This window comes from Hyaena hyaena, unplaced genomic scaffold (assembly GCF_003009895.1).
Source record: "Hyaena hyaena isolate Hyena2069 unplaced genomic scaffold, ASM300989v1 scaffold_80, whole genome shotgun sequence".
In the NCBI taxonomy this organism is placed as follows: Eukaryota; Metazoa; Chordata; class Mammalia; order Carnivora; family Hyaenidae; genus Hyaena; species Hyaena hyaena.
Window position 1 is genome coordinate 2,279,140 of NW_024080712.1, and position 20,551 is coordinate 2,299,690.

Below are 20,551 nucleotides of genomic sequence, written 5' to 3' on the forward strand. Positions count from 1 at the left end.
AGAGACCCCACCAAACACACCGGAGATTGACCAAGTCGCAGCTACCTCATCACTCTCTCAAATCCTTACACTCTTTCCTAGAGGTGGAGTGAGGTTCAGAGCGTTGTTGGTCATGATTTAGCGCCTTACTGTTCTCACAAGAGCGGGGGGCACATGGTTCGGGTGAAATTGGCGGGTGGACCGAGGCTCTCGCGTCTGACAGAGCAGCGGGAGGCTGTGCCCGTGCAAGGTGCCCTCTGACCTGCTTTGTCCTCTGCCTTAGTCAACCCTTCAGCCCTGCCCCCGCCCCCCCGGTGGCTAAGACGTCGAGTCCACGGGCCTCGAACACTCCCCACCACTGGAATTGCCTCACGCGTGGTCCCAGACGCTGGCCGTCTCGACATAGCCCCGGTGTGCTTTCTCCTAGTGCACCCGCTCTGGGAGAGCGTGGACCTGGTCCCGGCGGGCGAGCGCCAGTCGCCCATCAACATCCGGTGGAGGGACAGTATCTATGATCCAGCCCTAAAACCGCTCACCATCTCTTACGACCCGACCACCTGCCTCCATGTCTGGAATAACGGGTACTCCTTCCTTGTGGAATTCGAAGATTCTACAGATAAGTCAGGTGAGAGTCAGACTGGGGGATCTTGTCTGGAGTTAAGGGGACAGTTTGATGTGAGCACAGGCCACACCACACTGTGGACCTCTTTCAGAGGTGGCGTGGGACTCGGCGTACTTCTCTTTTTCAATGTATGCAAAAAATACCTTTGGGTTTTTATGAACACTTTCTTCTACTAGTATAGGTAGTATTTATATAAATAAGTATGTATATCTCTATGTATAGACAGAAAACAGGTTGTGAAATTAAAGCTTTGCCTGAAATTTATTTTGGGTGTATTGAATATGTACCGATTCTCTCTCATTGCTCACTTTACAAGACACTTTTACATTAAATATTAATACTATTTAATCAGATTTAACTGATTGGATTGCAGTACCTTTGAAATGGGGCAAAAAGCATATTCATGTGCTCATAATCTTGAGGTTATAATCTTAACAACCAGCTCTGTATTATAAAATAAAAACTCATATTCTGTTAATTTTGTTGATTAAACGATGGTAACAATGTTTAATTGCTTACCATTAAACAATGTTACCATCGTTTAATCAAATAAACACAATTTAAAAGAGATTTTCAAGTCCAGAGATTATATTGGTTTTGAATCTTACCTGGTTTTCAACCCACCCAGATATAAACTAATCTGAGTGATTTCAAAGTTTACCTAAAACTTTTAGTGTCTATTGAACACAGAATGTGACTAATTCTATGTAGGTTTCTTTTCCTTTTCAAATCAAATTTGGTGGTATAGAATAGTCTTCATCTGAAACAATAATTATTTGAAATAGTCTGTCTTAGTGGTTATCAACCAGTGGCAATTTTACCACCCCTTCCTCCCTAAACTCTGGGAACTCTTGACAACATGTGTTGGCATTTTCAGTTGGCACACTTGGGGCGGGGGGCTGCACCTGTTATCTTGTGGGTCAAGGCCAGGAAAATAGCTGAAGAGCCTACAGGGCGCAGGACAACATTCGCAAAGAGTTATCTAGCCCCATATATCAATAGAGCTGAGATTGAGAGACCCTTTAGGAAATTCATTTCCTCTTATGAATATGAGGAAATGTGCCTGTGAAAGTGTTAACGAATGAAGTACAAAATGTAACCTAAAGCATAAATGGAAGTGTTCAGTCCTGTATGTATCCTCGCTCTAGAATTCCCAGCTGTATCTCGCTTCTCTGTGCATTTTCCTAGTGTTGCTGCTCTGAAACTTAGACGCAGCCCGGCAGCAAACAGACTGCTCCTCCAATGGGAATTCTTTCTCTCTCTCTCTGGCTCTCTTCCCTTTGACATACTTCTCTGCTGTGACCCAGGAAGTGCTCAGGTCTGTCTTTAAGAGCTTAGGTGTCTCTATGGTCCCTATTTTTTTCTTTCTCCTCTGTGGTATGATGTGGCCCCCAAACCCTGAACATCTTGCTTACATTTGTCAAACTGAGAAGAAATTACTTCTTTTCCTCCCAGATTCATTAGAGTCTTTCCTAACTTTTCCAAAACCCTATAGTGTGCCCCTGTCTCAACTGGAAGCTATAATATTACTGGAATACTGTAATATTACATTGTATATAAGGATTCCAGAAATATTCAAAACAGCAACCTAAATTCCTGTATTCCAGATGACCATCTTGCATGACCATGAGCTTTACTTGTCTCTGTTGAGTTCTAGTATTACTCCTGCCAACTAGACCAATGGGCAGACCCAGTCTGTAAATACCAACTCTCCTGCATGCATTCTGGACGCACAGCAACCCTCTCAGATCTCAATTCTGTCTATGTCCCTGACAACCTTGCTTCTTTTCTTCTGAGGATCCTGAATGTTGGTTAGCCTTATAATGACCTTGACGGTGTAGGGTCTGTTTCCAATATAAGTTTGCTTCACGGAGTCATAAATTGTGGGAAGTTGTTTAATAGGTTTCTAACCAAGTGAGTTAATCTCAAGATCATTCAAGGCAAATAGCTTTCTGTTTCATTTCTTTAGTCATTTTTTTCCTTTTTAACAATAGATTCATGAATTCTTATCCACACATTTGCTAGGGCAATCTCAATAGAATACAAATGACCTGTACATTTTCCTCATAATAACTCATTAGATATCTCCAAGCACAACTGACTAAAGCATTCCTCGATGTTACCTTCCCTAGGTGTGTCAGTGTCACACTATTTTTATAAAATATATAAGAAAAATTGTAGAGAGGTTGCTAATTTTCCACTTATTTTGTTAGGAAGGACCAAAATAGGTAACCTTTTTTTTAAATTATTATTATGCTTTAATAATCATTCTCTTTAAAATACCATTAATCTTTGATAAGTACCTAACTTTCTCTTTCTTTTTTCACATTTCAGTGACTGCTTCCTATTTCCTGCTTATTTTTCATTGCTATTTCTCCATGCTGTTGCAAAAATAATTAATAACATTCAAAGAGGAAGAAAGAGTGAATGAACATTAAAAAATAAAAGACAGCAAAGACTTCCTAGAAATGAAGAAAGGCAAGAACCAATTCTAATTGTAGAAAGGAAAGGAGCTAATAAATATCAATGTCTATAACTTTAAAAAAAACAACTAAGAAATGCTGCTATGGTGTGCCTTACAAAGAACTCAGGATAAGTTGTGCAAAGAAAGGGCTTGAGGAAGGTATGTGGCAAAAGGAAACCATACCAAACCTTATGGGATGCAGCAAAAGCAGTGCTTAGAGGGACATTAGAGATGAAAATGCCTGTATTGGAGAAGAAGAAATTTCCCGAATCCATAATCTAGCCTCCCACCTTAAGGAGCTAGAAGGAAAAGAGCAGACTAAACCCAGAACAAACACAAAGAAGGGCATAATAAAGAACAGAGCAGAAATCAATGAAGTCGAAAGCTGGTTTTCCAGAAAGATCAACAAAGCTGATAAGCCTTTAGTTAGGTGGAGCAAGAAAACAAGTAAGAGAAGACTCAAATTCCTAAAATCAGGAATGAAAGAGGGGACATCACCACCAACCTTACAGAAATTAAAAGGATAATAAGAGACAGTATGTGTGCTTCTCATACCACTGCCCTTTGCTGGGTATTGTTTTGTTATTTGGCTCCCCTGAATAGGATGCAGTTAGTGCATTAGGATACAAAATATTGTGAGGTGTGGGGAAGGGCACTAAATTATGCCTGGGCTGAGGTCCATGGGTGATCCCCAATCTCACCTCCTCTGAAAGTACTCTCATCAGCTAATGAGTCGTGTTGGGCCCCAAAGGGTGCTTCCTGCCCCATCTTATGTCACTTGACACTTCTCTGGGATCTCATGGGTAAACGCAGGAAGACATTTGAAGTTCTCCTTCCTAATTTTGGTCTTGCATTTACTTTTTTGGAGAAAACAATGTAATGATTTGTAGCAAAGTTACAGGGTGGTGCATCCATTAGGACAATCCAATTTTAGAACATTGCCATCACCCCAAATAGTTTATTTGATATATCTTCTAACTACTCTGCTTTCTAATTTACAGTCTTCTGTTTCCCTTCTGCCTGTTTCTTGCTGACTGTACTTCCCCCTGTCATCCACACATCTGCCTCACCTGGCCCCACCTTTTTCTTCACTCTTGCTGAGGTTGCCACTGATGTTTCAATTAACAAACCCAGCAGACACTTTGCAGTCTATTTCTTTAGTTCCTGGTTTCACTGAGGATCTTCTAAGTGCCATGTCCTGTGCCAGGTGCTCAGAATGGAAAGAGGAAGAAGGGAAGGTTGCTGCCTTTAAGGAGCTTATACGGTGGGGGAGACAGACCCATGAACAGGCAGCGTTAATGCAGAGTGCTAAGTGCTGTGAGGGAAGTGGTCATGTGGGGTCCAGTGGCATAAGGCTCCCTAGAAGGGGGTGACACCCTGGCGGTCTGCATGGAGGGGGAGGTTCAAGGCAGTGCAATGCTTGTATTTGGTATTACTCTGTGTAAAGTGCCAGAAGGAAGTGGCAGACAAGTGAGGCCTGAGGTAGGCCGCAGCTGATACACAGAGTGTTGCAGACCATGCCCAGTGATGGGGAGTGGGGGGCGCAGCTTACCTGTGTACCCTTGCTCTGGGTCTCGCGCTGGGCTGTGATGGAGGTGTCAGCTGTGCTTGGGGTTTCATCTCAAGGCTCCTCTGCCAAAGACCCTCTTCCAAACTCACTCCTGTTGGCCGTTAGTTTCTCTCGGGGCCTCGGTTTCTTTGCTGGCTGTTGGCCAGAGGCCACCCCTGAGAGGGCAAGCAAGATGACCGCCAGCAATCTCAAAACTGACAACCCGTCACTTGTACCCTTAGCAGCAAGTCGCAAGGTGCAGCTCACACCTGGGGGAGAGCATTACACAACGGTGTGAATACCAAGAGACAGGGCCCATTGGGAGTCTTCTTAGAAACTGCCGGGATACGTGGCCAATGACAAAGCCAGTGAATTCAAACTGAGGTCCTTTTCCTGTAAAGTGCATGTTAACCACATCATACGGGAGAACACCTCCCTGCCTCACCTCTCCCTATGTACACTGTATAAAGATCTAGTACCCAGCGCGTGTACAGACGCCATGATTTTTCTAGTTAGAAGTGCCCAAACCAGATGCCTGGGCATCTAACTTCTCTCCCAGGGATCACAAATGCAGAGGTGCCCTACGGCACCGTAGAAGCAACGAGCATGAGCCATGCTGGGAGAGTGTGAGAGAAACGGCAACAGCGGTGACCGAGGAACCGGCCTGGTGGGAGAATGTGCCCAGCCTGGGCAGGGCGTCTCCCTCTCAAGTTATAAATGTGGACTTTTCTGTGAAATGGTCTAGCTTTAAATGTCGGCAGTGACCTTTAAAACGTATTTAGCACTGTGTGGGAGAATCAAAGCACACCTGGAGACCAGTTCTGCGCCTTTCCCCCTGCAGCCACCCATTGGTAACATCTCCTCTCCGCCTTGCTTATTATCTTTGGACCAGACACACAGTAAGTGTCCAGGATATGTTGCCAGTGTGTTTCCGGGGATAGGAGAGGAAAGCTAGTCTTCCCCTCTGCCTTGGTCACTTAACTTGGGACGAGAACTTCAACTTCATTCAACAGATTACATTGAATATTTGCCATAGTCAAGCTCACACTATGGCGCTGGCACAGAAAAGCAAGTTTTTGGAAAATATTTTATTCTTATTTTAGTATGCTTTAGTACCATCCTCCTATTGATTTAGTGAACCAGGTGGTATCATTCTCTGTACCTCCCCTGCCCCTTAAAGAAAAGTGGTCATTGGTGTCTTTGCTTGCCTCTTTCAAAACTTTTTTGAGGAAGAAATTATGTAAAGTATTGTCAAAAGGCAATAAGATACATAGCAGACCACTGCATGACATAGCCAATATATTTAGTCCTTGGGAGTGCTGTAATTATACATAAAATTCAACTAGATGCAGTAAACCCTAAAGATCACTAAGATAATTGAGGTAGATGGGTTTTCTGCTCTTATATTGGTTTAACCTTGAACAGACATCTCTAAGGTTGGATTAGATGGAAGAAACGAGGAACTAATTAATATGTGTTAGCAAATTCAAGGAAAAAAAATCAGTACAATCCAAAGTCCGAGGAAAGATGATTTTAAAATCTTGTTATTTTATATGGATATTTTGCATTTAAACTGTTGATTTCACTATTTCAGAACACACTAGCCAAACAGAAGGTATTTATTATCCCACACAGTGAGGATAGTGGCTCACAGTGTGGATGACTCACATTGTTTACTCTGTCCAGAGACAGATGGCTAATGAGTTTTCTCTTGCATATTTCCTTTTTTATTTCAATGAAAGGGAAATAAACAGTAGTTATCTTCCAGAATTGAAATGCATGGGGCGCTTGGCTGGCACAGTAGGTAGAGCACATGACTCTTGATCTCACGGTCATGAGTTTGAGTCCCACATTGGGTGTAGGGTTTACTTTAAAAAAAAAAAAACAAAAGTATCAGTGCATAAAAAAGAACAAATGTCTTCTGTCCCCATATTTCAGTTTTACGAGATTGGGTTGGATAAATATGCTAAGAGAAATTTGCATGTTATTGTACGTTTAAAAAATGGGCACAGTAACCCAAGGTCAAGAGCATGTTCTAGGAGGAGGAGAACTCCCTCATCTTCTAGGCACAGGCAGTCAAGAAGCAGATCGAGAAGATCATATTCCAAGTCAGGGAGTAGGTGATGATCCAAGAGTCCAAGACAGAGGAGATGTCATTCCAGAAAGAGAGGTAGATGGTCAAGGAGCACCTCAAAAACCAGGGCAGAAAGAAAGAAGACAAAGAAAAGGAAAATTCAAAAACATCACCAAACAGTTATAGCACAGCCATACATTCCAGAAATGCAAGCAGAGAGAGACAACCCCAACGAAGTAGGTGTGGCACAAGATCTCCTACCAAGCCCAGGTCACCTAAAAGAGAAATGTCTAGCTCACCATCTCCTAGAAGACATAAAAAGAAGAAGAAAGGTAAAGAAAGAAGCAGAGATGAAAGAGAACGACCAACAAGCAAGAAGAAGAAGGGTAAAGATAAGGAAAAGGATCATGAAAGAAAATCAGAGAGTGATAAAGATGTAAAATTCACCATGAAGAAGGACAAGAGAATGACCGTAAGAAAGAGAAAAAAGAGAAGAAACCAACAGAACCAAGTTCCCCTAAAACAAAAGAATGTTTTGTGGAAAAGGGAACTGATGATTCACTAAAAGAATCCAAAGTGAACGGGGATGATCATCATGGAGAAGACCCGGATATGAGTAACTGAATGTTGCCTCCGTGGGAAAGCAGCCGGATACATACACAAGTGTCATTCCTTCCTGTGATCTCTTAATGCTGTGTTTGTTCCTCCCAAACCTAGATGTTTACACCTTGGGGTTATAAAAGGATACAGAACTTCTGCTATTGATACTAGTGATTTACATCCAAAAGCTTTTAGAAAATGACACAGGAGTAACCAGTTCTTGACGTGGTGAAATCTGAGTAACCAAGCAGTTTTAAAACTATTCTGGTGCTGCTTCGAAACAAAAATGCAAAGCTGCATTCATCTATGGCGCCCATGGATTGTTTATGTTGTACGATCCCCTTTATTAAGTAAGTTCACTTATGGTATTTCTAGAAATTGATCCATTGCTATAATAGAGCTATGTAGGGAATGCACTGATTGTCTGTTAATTGTGGCAGGACTATCCTAAATGTCATTAAAGCCCTCCAGCATGGTGGATCTGCTTATGGTCTTGTTTGTTGGCTAATTAACATTCTTTTTGTTTTTAATTTTTTGTTAATGTTTATTTATTTTTGAGAGAGAGAAAGAGACCATGAACAAACATGAGTAGGGAAGGGGCAGAGAGAGAGGGAGACATAGAATCTGAAGCAGGCTCCCGGCTCTGAGCTGTCAGCACAGAGCTCAATGCAGGGCTCGAACTCACAAACTGAGATCATGACCTGAGCTGCAGTCGGACACAATGGACTGAGCCACGCAGGCACCCCAACATTCTTATAATTACAATTATAATTATAATTATAATTACTTTAAGCCTTTTAGCTAAATTTTTGTGGCTTTTGTTTAACTTTGAAAGGTTCTGTCGGCACTAACCTTTTATGATGGCTGACTAGGCTTTAATTACAGAAACAAGATTTGAAACAAAACCGTCTTTGGCAGTGAGCAAATAACATATTTTGAAGTAGAGTTGTATACTTTTTTCATAAGGCATTTGGGAATTTGTTTCCTGAAATAATTGATTCCACATCTACACCAGTGAAAGCTTCTGCCTATCCAGAGTCCCATCTGTAAAAGACAGTGATCTGTTTTTCAGATGGAAAAAGAGTGGAAAAAGAAACTGTTTTTCAGTTTTCCACTCTTTTATTAGTTTGTTTTAATCTCGATGTTGGAAAAAGGCGATAGGGCAGTTTAAATTGACTTTCTTATACTTTTAAAATAAGACATTTCTACTTTTAAATGAATGTTTATTATTTTGAGAGAAAGAGAGAGTGCGCACACGCACGAGCAGGGGAAGGACAAAGAGAAAGGGAGAGAGAGGATCCCAAGCAGGCTCCACGCGGTCAACACAGAGCCTGATGCGGGGCTCAATCCCAAGGATGCCTGAGATCATGACCTGAGCCAAAATCAAGAGTCAGACACTTAACTGCCTGAGCCACCCGGGAGTCCCAAGACAAGTCTACTTGATAATTAATGTACCTTTTATGTGACCTCAAGTATAAAACCAGTCAATTTGTGTAGCTGTTACTGCGATAGGAATCTTATGCACACAGTAATTACATGTTAAATGCAAAGTAGTGAGGCAACTGTTTTCTTAGTTACAGGAGTTTTAAGGTTCACTTTTGTGCAGAAAAAACTAAAGTAGACTACAGCCTCTGTTATGTTTCTGAGCCTTATTTCATGTTCCTGTAAAAAAAAAAAAAAAAAGTGGGCACAGGGCACAGTAAATACAGAATATAAAAATAAGTCCAGAATTGGCCTTTACCAGTTGTACGGAGCTTTGAGTGTAGTTAATTCTCAGTGTCTTTCAGAGTCCAAGTCTTGCCCTTATACCTGTACTGAGTGCGTGGAAGTCAAGTTTATACACACGTGTATCTAATACAGTGTGCTCCATTTAAGACAGTTCATATAGAAGGTCATATAGAAGTTCCCCCTAAAGATTCAGCCTTTCCCCTGCATTCCTCCCTGGTGAAAAGCTGTCCCCTGAATTGTTGGATGTGCCATTTCAGTGATCGAGGGAGGACCCCTGGAACACAACTACCGGCTGAAGCAATTCCATTTTCACTGGGGGGCCGTTGATGCTTGGGGCTCTGAGCACACCGTGGACAGCAAATGCTACCCGGCAGAGGTACGATGAGCAGCTCGGGAACAGGGACGACTGTGAAGCGGGGATAATGCTCGGTTCCTAAGATATTATCAGGGAGAATCTGGTGATTCCTATAAAGGCCAAATAGCGCTCTCGGGCACATTTGATTATTCCGAGTTTATACATGTAAAAATGGTATCTGCCCTCATCCCAAATAACAGAGCAGAAGTGAACCTTAAGATCGTACAACGGAATCCTTCCAGAATTCCAAGCTTAGGCTCAAATTATAGCCTGAAGTTATGACCCAGGCGACAGTGCAGGACCACCAGATTAAATTAATCAAAGTGAGAACTGGTAGGAGCCTAGATGAAGGCTGTGGCAACAGGAACAGAAAAAGAGCAAGATTTAACAAGCGTTTCTGAGGGGCGCCTGGGTGGCTTAGTCGGTTAAGCGTCCGACTTTCGCTTGGGTCATGATCTCGCGGTTCGTGGGTTTGGGCCCCGCGTCGGGCTCTGTGCTGACTGCCAGCTCAGAGCCTGGAGCCTGTTTCAGTCTNTTTATCTGAAATGTTTTATTTTTTAATTAAAAAAAGATCAAAAGCAAATAAAATGCAAATGGACAATGGAGCTATATAGTTTACCATTCTTCACAATGTTCTGTATTTTTTTCAGAATTTCAAAAATTAAAAACTAGGGGTGCCTGGGTGGCTTAGTCGGTTAAGTGTCCGACTTTCGCTTAGGTCATGATCTCGCTGTTCGTGGGTTCGAGCCCCGCGTCGGGGTCTGTGCTGACTGCCAGCTCAGAGCCTGGAGCCTGTTTCAGTCTGTGACTCCCTCTCTCTCTGACCCTCCCCTGCTCACGCTGTCTCTCTCTCCCTCTCTCTCTCTCTCCTAGAAATAAATAAAACATTAAAAAAAAATTAAAAAAAAAACAAAAAAAAAACAAGCGTTTCTGAAATAATGGACTTGGAGGCAGGGTCCACTCAGGAGAGGAGAGAAGCAAGTTAACCATGACCTTGAGGGTCTTACTTGGGAGGCTGGATGATGATGCATTGGTGAATGATGGACAAGAAATAATTTGTAGGGAAGTACGTGGAACAATTAAGGAAACATAATTTATTCTTGCAGTTTTTTCCTTAATTTAGTTTTAAATGTTACCATAAAAAGAAGGACATTTTAGGTGGTTATCCCTCAAAGAAATTTATCTTCAGCTCTCGTCTAATTCCCATACGGAGAATCTACTTCTCTCAATATAAACATCTCTCCTCTAGATGCAAATAGATTTGGGGTATGATGGTTTCATGCAAATGAGCATGGGAAGGGACACATTTTGCTTCCTGAAGTATAACCCACTTTGCTGTATTTGTTTTCTTTTGCTTTTTTCCAAATAAATCCCTCTATTCAGAAGTAATGTTAATTGCTGTTCCTGCATACAGTTCTTCCTGTTATTTATTTCTATCTCATTTTGCACCACATTGCTGTAGGCTTTTCTCGGTGGCTTCATTTTGGGTGAGGAAACGTTAAAATATTATGGGTTGAACAAGGCTGTTTTGGAGCAATTGTACACGGTCATGTGTCAAACCATCTCTTACTGGTGTTTCAGCTGCACTTGGTCCATTGGAATGCAGTCAAATTTGAAAACTTTGAGGATGCAGCACTGGAAGAAAATGGCTTGGCTGTGATAGGAGTATTTTTAAAGGTAAGAAAGTTACCAACTTCACATGATGTGTTGTATTGTGGGATGAAAAGACACAAATTGTAACGTTAAGATGTAAGTATATTGGGATTAAAAGAACTCACGATTGACTTGTGGAATCACTGTGTTGTATACCTGAAACTAACGTAAAATTGTGTATCAACTCTACTGCACTTTCAGAAAAAAAGAAACAAAATGAACAATGGTTAAAATAAGAGAGTGCTATGAATACATTTCAAATGATACAAAAATGCACAGTCCAGGGGCGCCTGGGTGGCTCAGTCGGTTAAGCGTCTGACTTTCGCTTAGGTCATGATCTCGCGGTTCGTGGGTTCGAGCCCCGCGTCGGGCTGTGTGCCGACTGCCAGCTCAGAGCCTGGAGCCTGTTTCAGTCTGTGACTCCCTCTCTCTCTGACCCTCCCCTGCTCATGCTGTCTCTAAATAAAACATTTAAAAAAAAAAAATGCAGTCCGGGGGACCCTCGGTGGCTCAGTCAGTTAAGCGTCCAACTCCTGATTTTGGCTCAGGTCATGATCTCACGGTCATGAGACCAAACCCTATGTCGGGCTCTGCACTGAGTGGCTAAGTGTGGAGCCTGCTTAGGATTCTCTTTCTTTCCCTCTCTGTCTGCCCCTCCCACAACTCTCTCTTTCAAAACAAAAATGTACAGTCCAAAAGAGTAGTAACAATCCATGTTTTGCAAATGAGCTCTTGAAATGTGGCTACCTTGACTATGGAACAATTTTTCATTTTACTTTAATAAAATTTCAATGTAAGAACTGGTATTTATTATTTATTTGAGAGAGAGAGCGCGCGCACACATGTAAAATAGGGGAGGGGGCAGAGGACATGGGGAGAGAGAGAATCTTAAGCAATCTCCATGCTCCTCATGGAGCCTGACACGGGGCTGGATCCCATGACCCTGGGATCATGACCTGAGCCGAAATCAAGAGTCGGACGCTCAACCAACAGAGCAACCCAGGCGCCCTACGAACTGATACTGAAATGGAGCAGGGACACCTTTGCCTGCAGGCACACTGACCCTGTCAGCACACAGCTTGCTCATTTGTTCTGTGTCTAATTTAATTCAGTGACGTTTATAGCAATCTAAATTGCCAGTTTAAGTGTAGTTTAGGTAGTGTGATTAGTTTGTTTATATGTAATCACCAGGTGGCTAATTTTATTCTGTTCTGATATCAAAAGTAAGATGTCAGTTGTTTTTAATATTTTCTCATTGCTTCTTCCTTAGCTAGGAAAACAGCACAAAGAGCTGCAGAAATTGGTGGATACTTTGCCATCCATCAAGCATAAGGTAACTTTTCCCTCCTAAATCACTTGGAATGCATTTTGTGTTTAACCTCAGAGTGGAGACATTGACAAGGCGCTTTGAAAACTGTCCCGGAAGACAGCTTGCCACTTGCGATGCGTGTGTTGAGAGAGCCCTGCCCCGCCCCCCGCTGGGACCCCTCCAGGGGACAGAAGTGACTCTCGGTTAGGTGCGCGCTGACCACCTTGGTTCTGCTGCCCCGCCACCGAGCTCGGGGACTGCGCTCGGGCCGTCCCCTCCTCTGCCCCCGACACCTGCGCCTTCAGAGTGCCCGTGGGGACACTCAGAGCAGGCCTCTTGGCTGGACCTCCCGTCCCGCAGGCAGGGAGCAGGGGAGAGTGGGACGGACACCTGGCTGGGCTAGCCGGGAGGAGCGGTCACCCCTACCCGCCAGCACGGACGCCTCGTCCAGGCCCCAGCATTAGCTGTTCCTGCCTGACAGTCCCGGAGGGGCTGCTCCCTGGCGGCCCTCATCTTCCCTGTGTCTCCCTCTGCTCCCCCCTGCCCCAGCCCCCCCCACTGCCTCTCTCCCTCTCCCTCCCTCCCTGTCTCCCTGTTTCCTTGCCCCTCTCTCTCTCCCCTCTTAGTCCGGGAGCCTGGCTCCTGCTAGTTTGCATTGTGTTTTAGAAAGGAGAATTCTATTCGTTTCTCTTGAACGTTTCTCCTCGTTCTTCGTGCACCGGCTACCACGTAACGCCTCCCGGAGAGCTCAGAGGAGGCCCGCACTCAGGACAGTGGAGGGAGGACCTGGATTTGGCTGTGTTCCCATGGAGGACGATCAGAAATACATAGTTAATTACAGGAGCAGTCACAGGTGTGATTCTGTCCTAAGGTGCCCAGAGATACTCTAGACCACTGCTGGTCCCCAGGTTCCCCTAGAATCATAGCCTCCTCATCTGATTTCTGAGTGATTTTTACCACAAAATGATGGCTCAGTGACCCCTTCTCTTTACCAGGACACCCTTGTGGAGTTTGGCTCGTTTGATCCTGCCTGCCTGATGCCCGCCTGCCCAGATTACTGGACCTACTCGGGGTCCCTGACTACCCCGCCACTCTCCGAGTCTGTCACCTGGATCATTAAGAAGCAGCCCGTAGAGGTTGATCATGATCAGGTATGTTCTTTCCACCTTTCTGTGTGAGCACATGCTAGTCTCCCCTCTTTAAAACGAGACTGGGCTCAAATTTTGGCATCAGTTTTTAGCATCTCGTAATGCTTCTACATTTTTATTAAAATGTGCTAACATCTTGTCTTCAAATTTGGATATGAATTAGGGAATTCTTCAAACCAACTAGAGAGAACAGTTAAAATTTAGGAAACATAGCCTTTTACTTCCATATTTGGCAATGACATATGTCGTATGCATTGTGTATTTTATATATAAATATGAATCTCTTTATAAACAAGTCCCTTTTAAAGGGAAGAATGAAGGCTGAAGATGGGTGTACTCAAAATCCTTTAAAATCTTTAAGGAGGCGTGCCTAGGTGGCTCAGTTGGTGGAGTGTCCAACTCTTAATTTCGGCTCAGGACATGATCTCACTGTTCATGAGTTCGAGCCCCACATTGGGCTCTGTGCTGACAATGCAGAGCCTCCTTGGGATTCTTTCTCTTTCCCTCCCCCACTTACATGCGGTTTCCCTCAAAGAAATTAAATAAGTTAAAAAAATCCTAAAGGAAATTTTGCTCTGGAACCTCAGGATAAGGACAGAATCCACCAGTGTCTGTCCATAAATTTTAAGTCAGTTGTTTTGAACTCGGAGTTTACTTTCTCTTTAAAAAGTAAGTTTAAGTGGTAATTACTACTTCAATGCACAAAATCCTGCTTAATTTGTAATTTAAACTCTAATAATACTTGTCTAAGCTTGCTTTTTGGGATTTTTATTAATTACAAGGCACTTTCACAAGAGCAAAAGCTTCCAAAATCTTTTTTACGATGCCGAGATAACAGATACCAACACCCCTCAAATGTTAAGCAAAAAATAAAAATAAACTAAACATTGATATCTCTGAAGAATATGTTTTAAAGAAAGCAAAAGTAACATATGAGCAACAGAAGCTAGCAGCACATTAGAAGAAATATACACATTTTGACCAAGTAGTATATATTCCAGTAAAGCAAGGATGGCTCATTATTAGGAATGATATTAACATACTTCATCATATCAGTGATCTAAATAGAAAAATCACGTAATCATTTCCATATATTGTTAAAAGGCATTAGCAAAATGTACTGTTCAGTGTTTTAAATTTTTAAATACAATAGAAATGAATGGAGATTTCCCTAACTTGATAAAGAGAGATTGATCTCAGTTCAGAAGCAAATAGTATGTTTCACGTGGAAAGAATTGTTACCATATACAATTTTGTATTATGTTCTGGAAGTAGCCAATACAATTAGACCAGAAAAGAAAAAATCAATTAGAGAAACAATAAAAACTACATCAAAAATAAGGTAGTTCAGTAATGAGTGGAGTATAACATTAATTTATAGAAATTAATACATTTTTCTAAGGTTTTTTAAATTTGTTAGAGAGAGAGAGAGCGTGCACACACGCAAAGCTGGGGAGGGGCAGAGAGAAAGAGAGACAGAATCCCAAGCAGGCTCCCCACCATCAGCACAGAGCCCAATCCGGGACTCAAACTCAGGAACTGTGGGATCATGATCTGAGCCAAGACCAAGAGTTGGATGTTTAACCAACTGTGCTACCCAGGTGCCCCTAGAAATCAGTACATTTAAAGCATATATAAATCTACATATCACAATATATAAATCACAGTCAGTTAAAGGATGTAATGATATAAAGTTATAATGGAAGAATGAACACTACTTATGATGGAAACAAAAATATAAAATGCCTTGGAATAAGCTTAATAAGAAAATTTAACAAGTAAACTTAAAATATCTGTGAAGGACCCAAAAGAAGAATTCATAAATTTTATACCATGTTACTGAATCAGAAGACACCATAAACATATCTTTGATGTCAGTCTCCCCTGACTTGTTATCCATTACTTGTTTATTCTTCATAAACCTGAGGTGGTTCTTTTACTATGCCAGTTCAGGAGTTTTAGATAGATGTGCTCCTTCTAAAATCATGTGGCAAAATGAACAAGCATAAATCGCCAGGGAAAATTCTGAAAGAGAAAATGAGGGATGATTAGATCTACAAAGTTATAAAGTCGTAATAATTAAATAGTGTGGTACTGGCACACAAAGAGATCACTGGACGGAAGAAAGCGCGAAGTTTGGAAATACGTCTAAGTACATATGAGAATTTACTTTGGGATAAAGGTACATCTCAACAGGGGGAAAAGATGAGATTCTTCAGTAAATGCTAATGTAGGGACAACTGGGCAGGCGTTTGGGGGAGAAGAATTAGATCCACCATTCACACCTTACGCAGGAATATATTCCACATATATTAAATGTTAAAAATGCTGCCATAAAATTGCTAGGACAGGCATAGGAAAATCTTTTTATACCTCCAAATGGAGGAAGCTTTTCTCACTCTATATCAAAACCAGAAGTCATAAAGAAAGCAACTAGTAAATTAGACCACATAATTTTTTTTTTTTTTTTACAAATTGTTTATTGTCAAATTAGTTTCCACATAACACCCAGACCACATAATTTTTAAAAATCTGTGTGCTAAAAGCCACCAAGAACAAATGACAAAACATAGAGCTGACCTGTTCATAAGCCTGGGCTTGGTGACCTATATGTTTAGTCTGCGTTTATCCTTCATATTTAAAAATTGACCTAACACAGGAGCGCCTGGCTGGCTCAGTCAGTTCAGTGTCTGACTTCAGCTCAGGTCACGATCTCATGGTTCGTGGGTTCAAGTTCCGCATCGGGCTCTGTGCGGTCAGCCTGGAGCCTGCTTCCGATTCTGTGTCTCCCTCTCTCTCTGCCCCTCCCCTGTGCTTATTCGCTCTTTCGCTACCCCCCCCCCTCAAAAATAAACATGAAAAATCAACCTAACACTGAAAAATAAATCAGTAAAATAAATAAATCACAGGGTCAGTGGCTCATGTGAGGAATTTTCAAATGAAATCTCTACACAGAAAATTCAGTAAGACAAAAATGTCAGCTGTCCTCTGTAATCCTAGTCACCTATAATCCGTGTTAGTCATTGTTTGGGTAAATCTTTCTGGTTGTGTGTCTATACAGATACACATAAATCCTTTTGGTCTTTTATCTATATAAATAGACACAATTTTCTTAACCCAATGGAATCATTCTGTACATCCCATTTTGTTCCTCTTTTCACTCAGTGATCTGTGAAACGTTTTATCGATAATAAACATTATCTTCAAAGTCACTTTTAATGGCTATGTACTAGTCCATTTTATAGATCTAATGGAACTTACTGATACTTGAGCGATTTCTAATCTTTTGCAATTAGTTGAATAAAAATAATCTTAAGTACTTGGACACATTCTTAATTTCTGAGGCTATACGCATAATTTGCAAGTAGGTCCCTATGTTTGCCGCTCGCCCCCGGTCACGATCCTGCCGCTCTACTTGGCCTGAAGTCTTTGATCCAAACGCATGTTCACATGCCTGTCTACTGTGCCCCAGGATGTCCTCTCCGAAGCCACAGTGTGCCTGACTGAGTGAGAAGAAATGTTGTGAAAAGATTTTACAGCGGGCTTGAAGTCAAGTGTTCCATAGTAAGGATGCTCAGAAAGCCGGGGGGTGGGGGTGGGGGCGAATGACGCCACTGCCATATTAGAGAACAAGCCCTTGACTTGGGGTTGCTCCTATTTGTACTGAGCTGTGTTGTCTAATCCATGAGCCACTAGCAGCATGTGCCCATTTACGTTGAAATATAAACACATTAAAATAAAAATTAAATTAAAAATTGAGTTCCGAGATACCTGGCTGGCTCAGTCATTAGAGCATGTGACTCTTGATCTTGGGATCGTGAGTTTGATCTACACGTTGAGTGTAGAGATTTCTAAAAAATAAATAATAAACTTTTCAATAAGTAAGTAAATAATTCAGTTCCTTAGTTGCACTGGCCACGTTTCAAGCACTCAGTAGCCATATGTGGCTAGTGGCTACTATAACGAGTCATGCAGAAGACATTTCTGTCGTTACATAAACTTCTATTGGACAGTGCTGGCGGGGGGCATCCCACTGCCTGTTAAGAAGACATCCATATGAAGAGTGCCTGGGTGGCTCAGTTGGTTAAGTGTCCGACTCTCAGCTTCAGCTCAGGTCATGATCTCACAGTTTGTGAGTTCAAGCCCCACATTGGGCTCTGTGCTGATATCATGGAGCCTGCTTGGGATTCTCTCTCTCTCCCTCTCTCTGCCCCTCCCCTGCTTGCTCTCTGTCTCTCTCAAAAATAAATAAATAAACTTAAATTAAAAAAAGAAGACATCCATACATACCGCCTTCCCCACAATGCCCAGGTACAGTAAGCAATGAAGAATACATTGTTTATATTGGGGCACCTGGGTGGCTCAGTCGGTTGAACGCCCGGCTTCGGCTCAGGTCATGATCTCACGGTTCGTGGGTTCAAGCCCCACGTCGGGCTCTGTGCTGACAGCTAGCTCAGAGCCTGGAGCCTATTTCAGATTCTGTATCTCCCTCTTTCTCTGACCCTCCCCTGCCCATGCTGTCTTTCTCTCTCTCTCTCTCAGAAATAAATAAAGCATTAAAAAAATACATTGTTTATATTAATGATTCAGTTACATTTTGAAAAAATTAAACATTTTGGTACTGTTACTATATACATCAGACCTTCCTTGTAGTATCCTGTAGGCTAGTTATTTTGCCCACTTAAAGATGAGGTTTCTGGAATCAAAGATGAAAACCTGTCCTTGGCAATTGGCTAATGTTGGGGGGACAGAGCCTTTGACCCCCCAGCCTTTGGATTCCAAGTACCCCATTGGCTTCACCACCTCCTGTTACTCCCCTCCTCATACATTTTATTGCCTGTGTAGTGGCGAAGGCATTCCTAACCAGCAATAAGTTGTTCTGTATCCAGTTTTAGAGGAATGTTTCAGAATTGTAAACATGAAAGTAATTTATTCGTGAAGTTAAACTGTTACTCTTCGGAAATCATTTACGCTTCCCTACTTCTATTTCTAGCTTGAGCAGTTTCGGACCCTGCTTTTCACTTCAGAGGGGGAGAAAGAGAAAAGAATGGTGGACAATTTCCGCCCCCTTCAGCCCCTAATGAATCGCACTGTCCGCTCTTCCTTCCGTCATGATTATGTACTGAATATACAGGCGAAACCCCAGCCCTCGACTAGCCAAGCGACTTCCTAGGACGTTCATTATCTAGGCGGTACTTTGCTTTAATGAATAGCTTTTTAGAGATTGCTAACTGGACTATTCTACACGCCTGCCTTTAATAATAATTGTTGATGCGCATTTCTTGGTGTGGCCGTGTTCCTTCAGCCTTTGAGGAAAGCTCTTTGGTAAATAAGTTCTTAACTTTTATCGATAATGATGTTTAACACTGACGTAGCAGTAAGAGACACAAGTTTATCCTACAGCGACCTGTTGGTAATTGCAATGTCTTTTTCTGTCTGATATTTCTGAGTTGTCTTCTTGTGTTTATTAGTTAGTAACTCTATAGAGTTATAAGTAGGGATGGTAATCAAAATATTGAACACTGGTGAGGCACAGACACTGACCATCAAGAACGTAGGCCTTTCAGAAAGGGCCCCAAGGCCCAGACTGGTACTTCCTGGCTAGCTGAACATAACCATGGTTTTAGGGATATTTCATTTCAAAATCTGAATGTATATTCTTTTATAAGGCCTTCTCAACGAGTATATTTGCCCGATCTTTAGTTGTTATCCCTCATACATGACATACTTACTTACCTACTATCAATTTACGACCTAGAAAAATATTTTGTAGTTCTAAGAAAACAAGAATTTACTTATAACCGGGAATCCTTGTGCATGTCTGAAGATCAAATATTTTACTTCAAGACCCGACCATATAGAAAGCATATGCAGAACATTTTAAGGAAAATGCTTGAAGTTCCTAGAATTTAACATTCTTTCATGCTTTATTTAGAGAAATCTTTTTCAAAAGACTATTAATATAACAGTCTATAGTTTATACTGTTATTTTACGTTGTTTGTACACTGTTTCATAGAATATAATATTTTCCACAATGACAGAACTATCTTGCTTTCCCTTGAAAACTGCCTGAACTTTATTCCGTTAGTTGAGGTTCTGTGTAAGGCATGTGCTCAACATAAATCTTCAGTTAATGTAATGGTTTAAATGACCTCCGCTACAGTAGTAAGGAGAGAAAATTAACAGGCTAAAATCTACAGAATTCTACGTATTTTGGGGAATCCATGCCATTGTTGCCTTTGCTTGTAAATAACTTGGAATGTTTCTCGTTGCCTCTAAGCCTGTGTTCAAACTCAATATTGCATTTACTAGTGATATTTCTTCCATTAGTATGCTGGTCATCTGATCTGCAAGGTTGGATGAGTAGACTTGACACTACTGAATGATACACTGAAAAAGGTTAAGATAGGAGATTTTATATGTATTTTAACACAGTTATATATAAATAATACATTCAGTAGAAAAAAAAAGAGGGTTGGAGTCATATATGTAAGTTTCAGGGGAAAACCTGCTATTAAAAAAGGGAGAGGGGGCTCCAGGGTGCCCCAGTCCATTAAGCATCAGACTCTTGATTTCAGCTCAGGTCATGATGATCTCACGGTTCATGAGATCAAGTCCTGCATCAGGCTCCACACTGAGCGTGGAGCCTGCTTAAGATTCTCTCTCTCCGTCTCTCTCTGCCCCCCCACCACGATCGCACTATCTGTAAAAAATAAACAAACAGATAAATAAATAAATAAATAAATAAATAAATAAATTTTTTAAAAGAGGGGGTGAAGGCATTTCCTTCAAGAGTGCATGCCTTTTCTGGGAAGAAAATGAATAAAATTCTTTTTTTTTTTTTTAATATTTTTTAATTTATTCCTAGGAGAGAGAGAGAGAGAGAGAGACAGCATGAGCAGGGGAGGGTCAGAGAGAGAGGGAGATACAGACTCTGAAATTGGCTCCAGGCTCCGAGCTGGCAGTCAGCACAGAGCCCGACACGGGGCTCGAACCCACAAACCGCGAGATCATGACCTAAGCGAAAGTCGGACGCTTAACCGACTAAGCCACCCAGGCGCCCCGAATA

The 20,551-nt window shown here is 41.9% G+C and overlaps 1 protein-coding gene across 7 annotated transcripts in view; it reads left to right on the forward strand.

Moving 5' to 3' along the window:
- The window catches only part of LOC120232893 (carbonic anhydrase 5B, mitochondrial), a 103,490-nt gene extending 83,399 nt beyond the window's left edge, over window positions 1-20,091 (forward strand). For 6 of the 7 annotated variants that reach the window (XM_039233871.1, XM_039233876.1, XM_039233873.1 and 3 more), the window contains 6 exons: window positions 407-604; window positions 9,274-9,392; window positions 10,953-11,048; window positions 12,295-12,357; window positions 13,329-13,484; window positions 18,475-20,091. In XM_039233871.1, coding sequence (XP_039089802.1) covers window positions 407-604; window positions 9,274-9,392; window positions 10,953-11,048; window positions 12,295-12,357; window positions 13,329-13,484; window positions 18,475-18,654 — 812 coding nt within the window. In that variant the 3' untranslated portion in view covers window positions 18,655-20,091. The remainder of the gene's footprint in view (window positions 1-406; window positions 605-9,273; window positions 9,393-10,952; window positions 11,049-12,294; window positions 12,358-13,328; window positions 13,485-18,474) is intronic. The other variant, XM_039233877.1, reaches the window with a different exon arrangement.
- The last annotated feature ends 460 nt before the right edge of the window (window positions 20,092-20,551 follow it).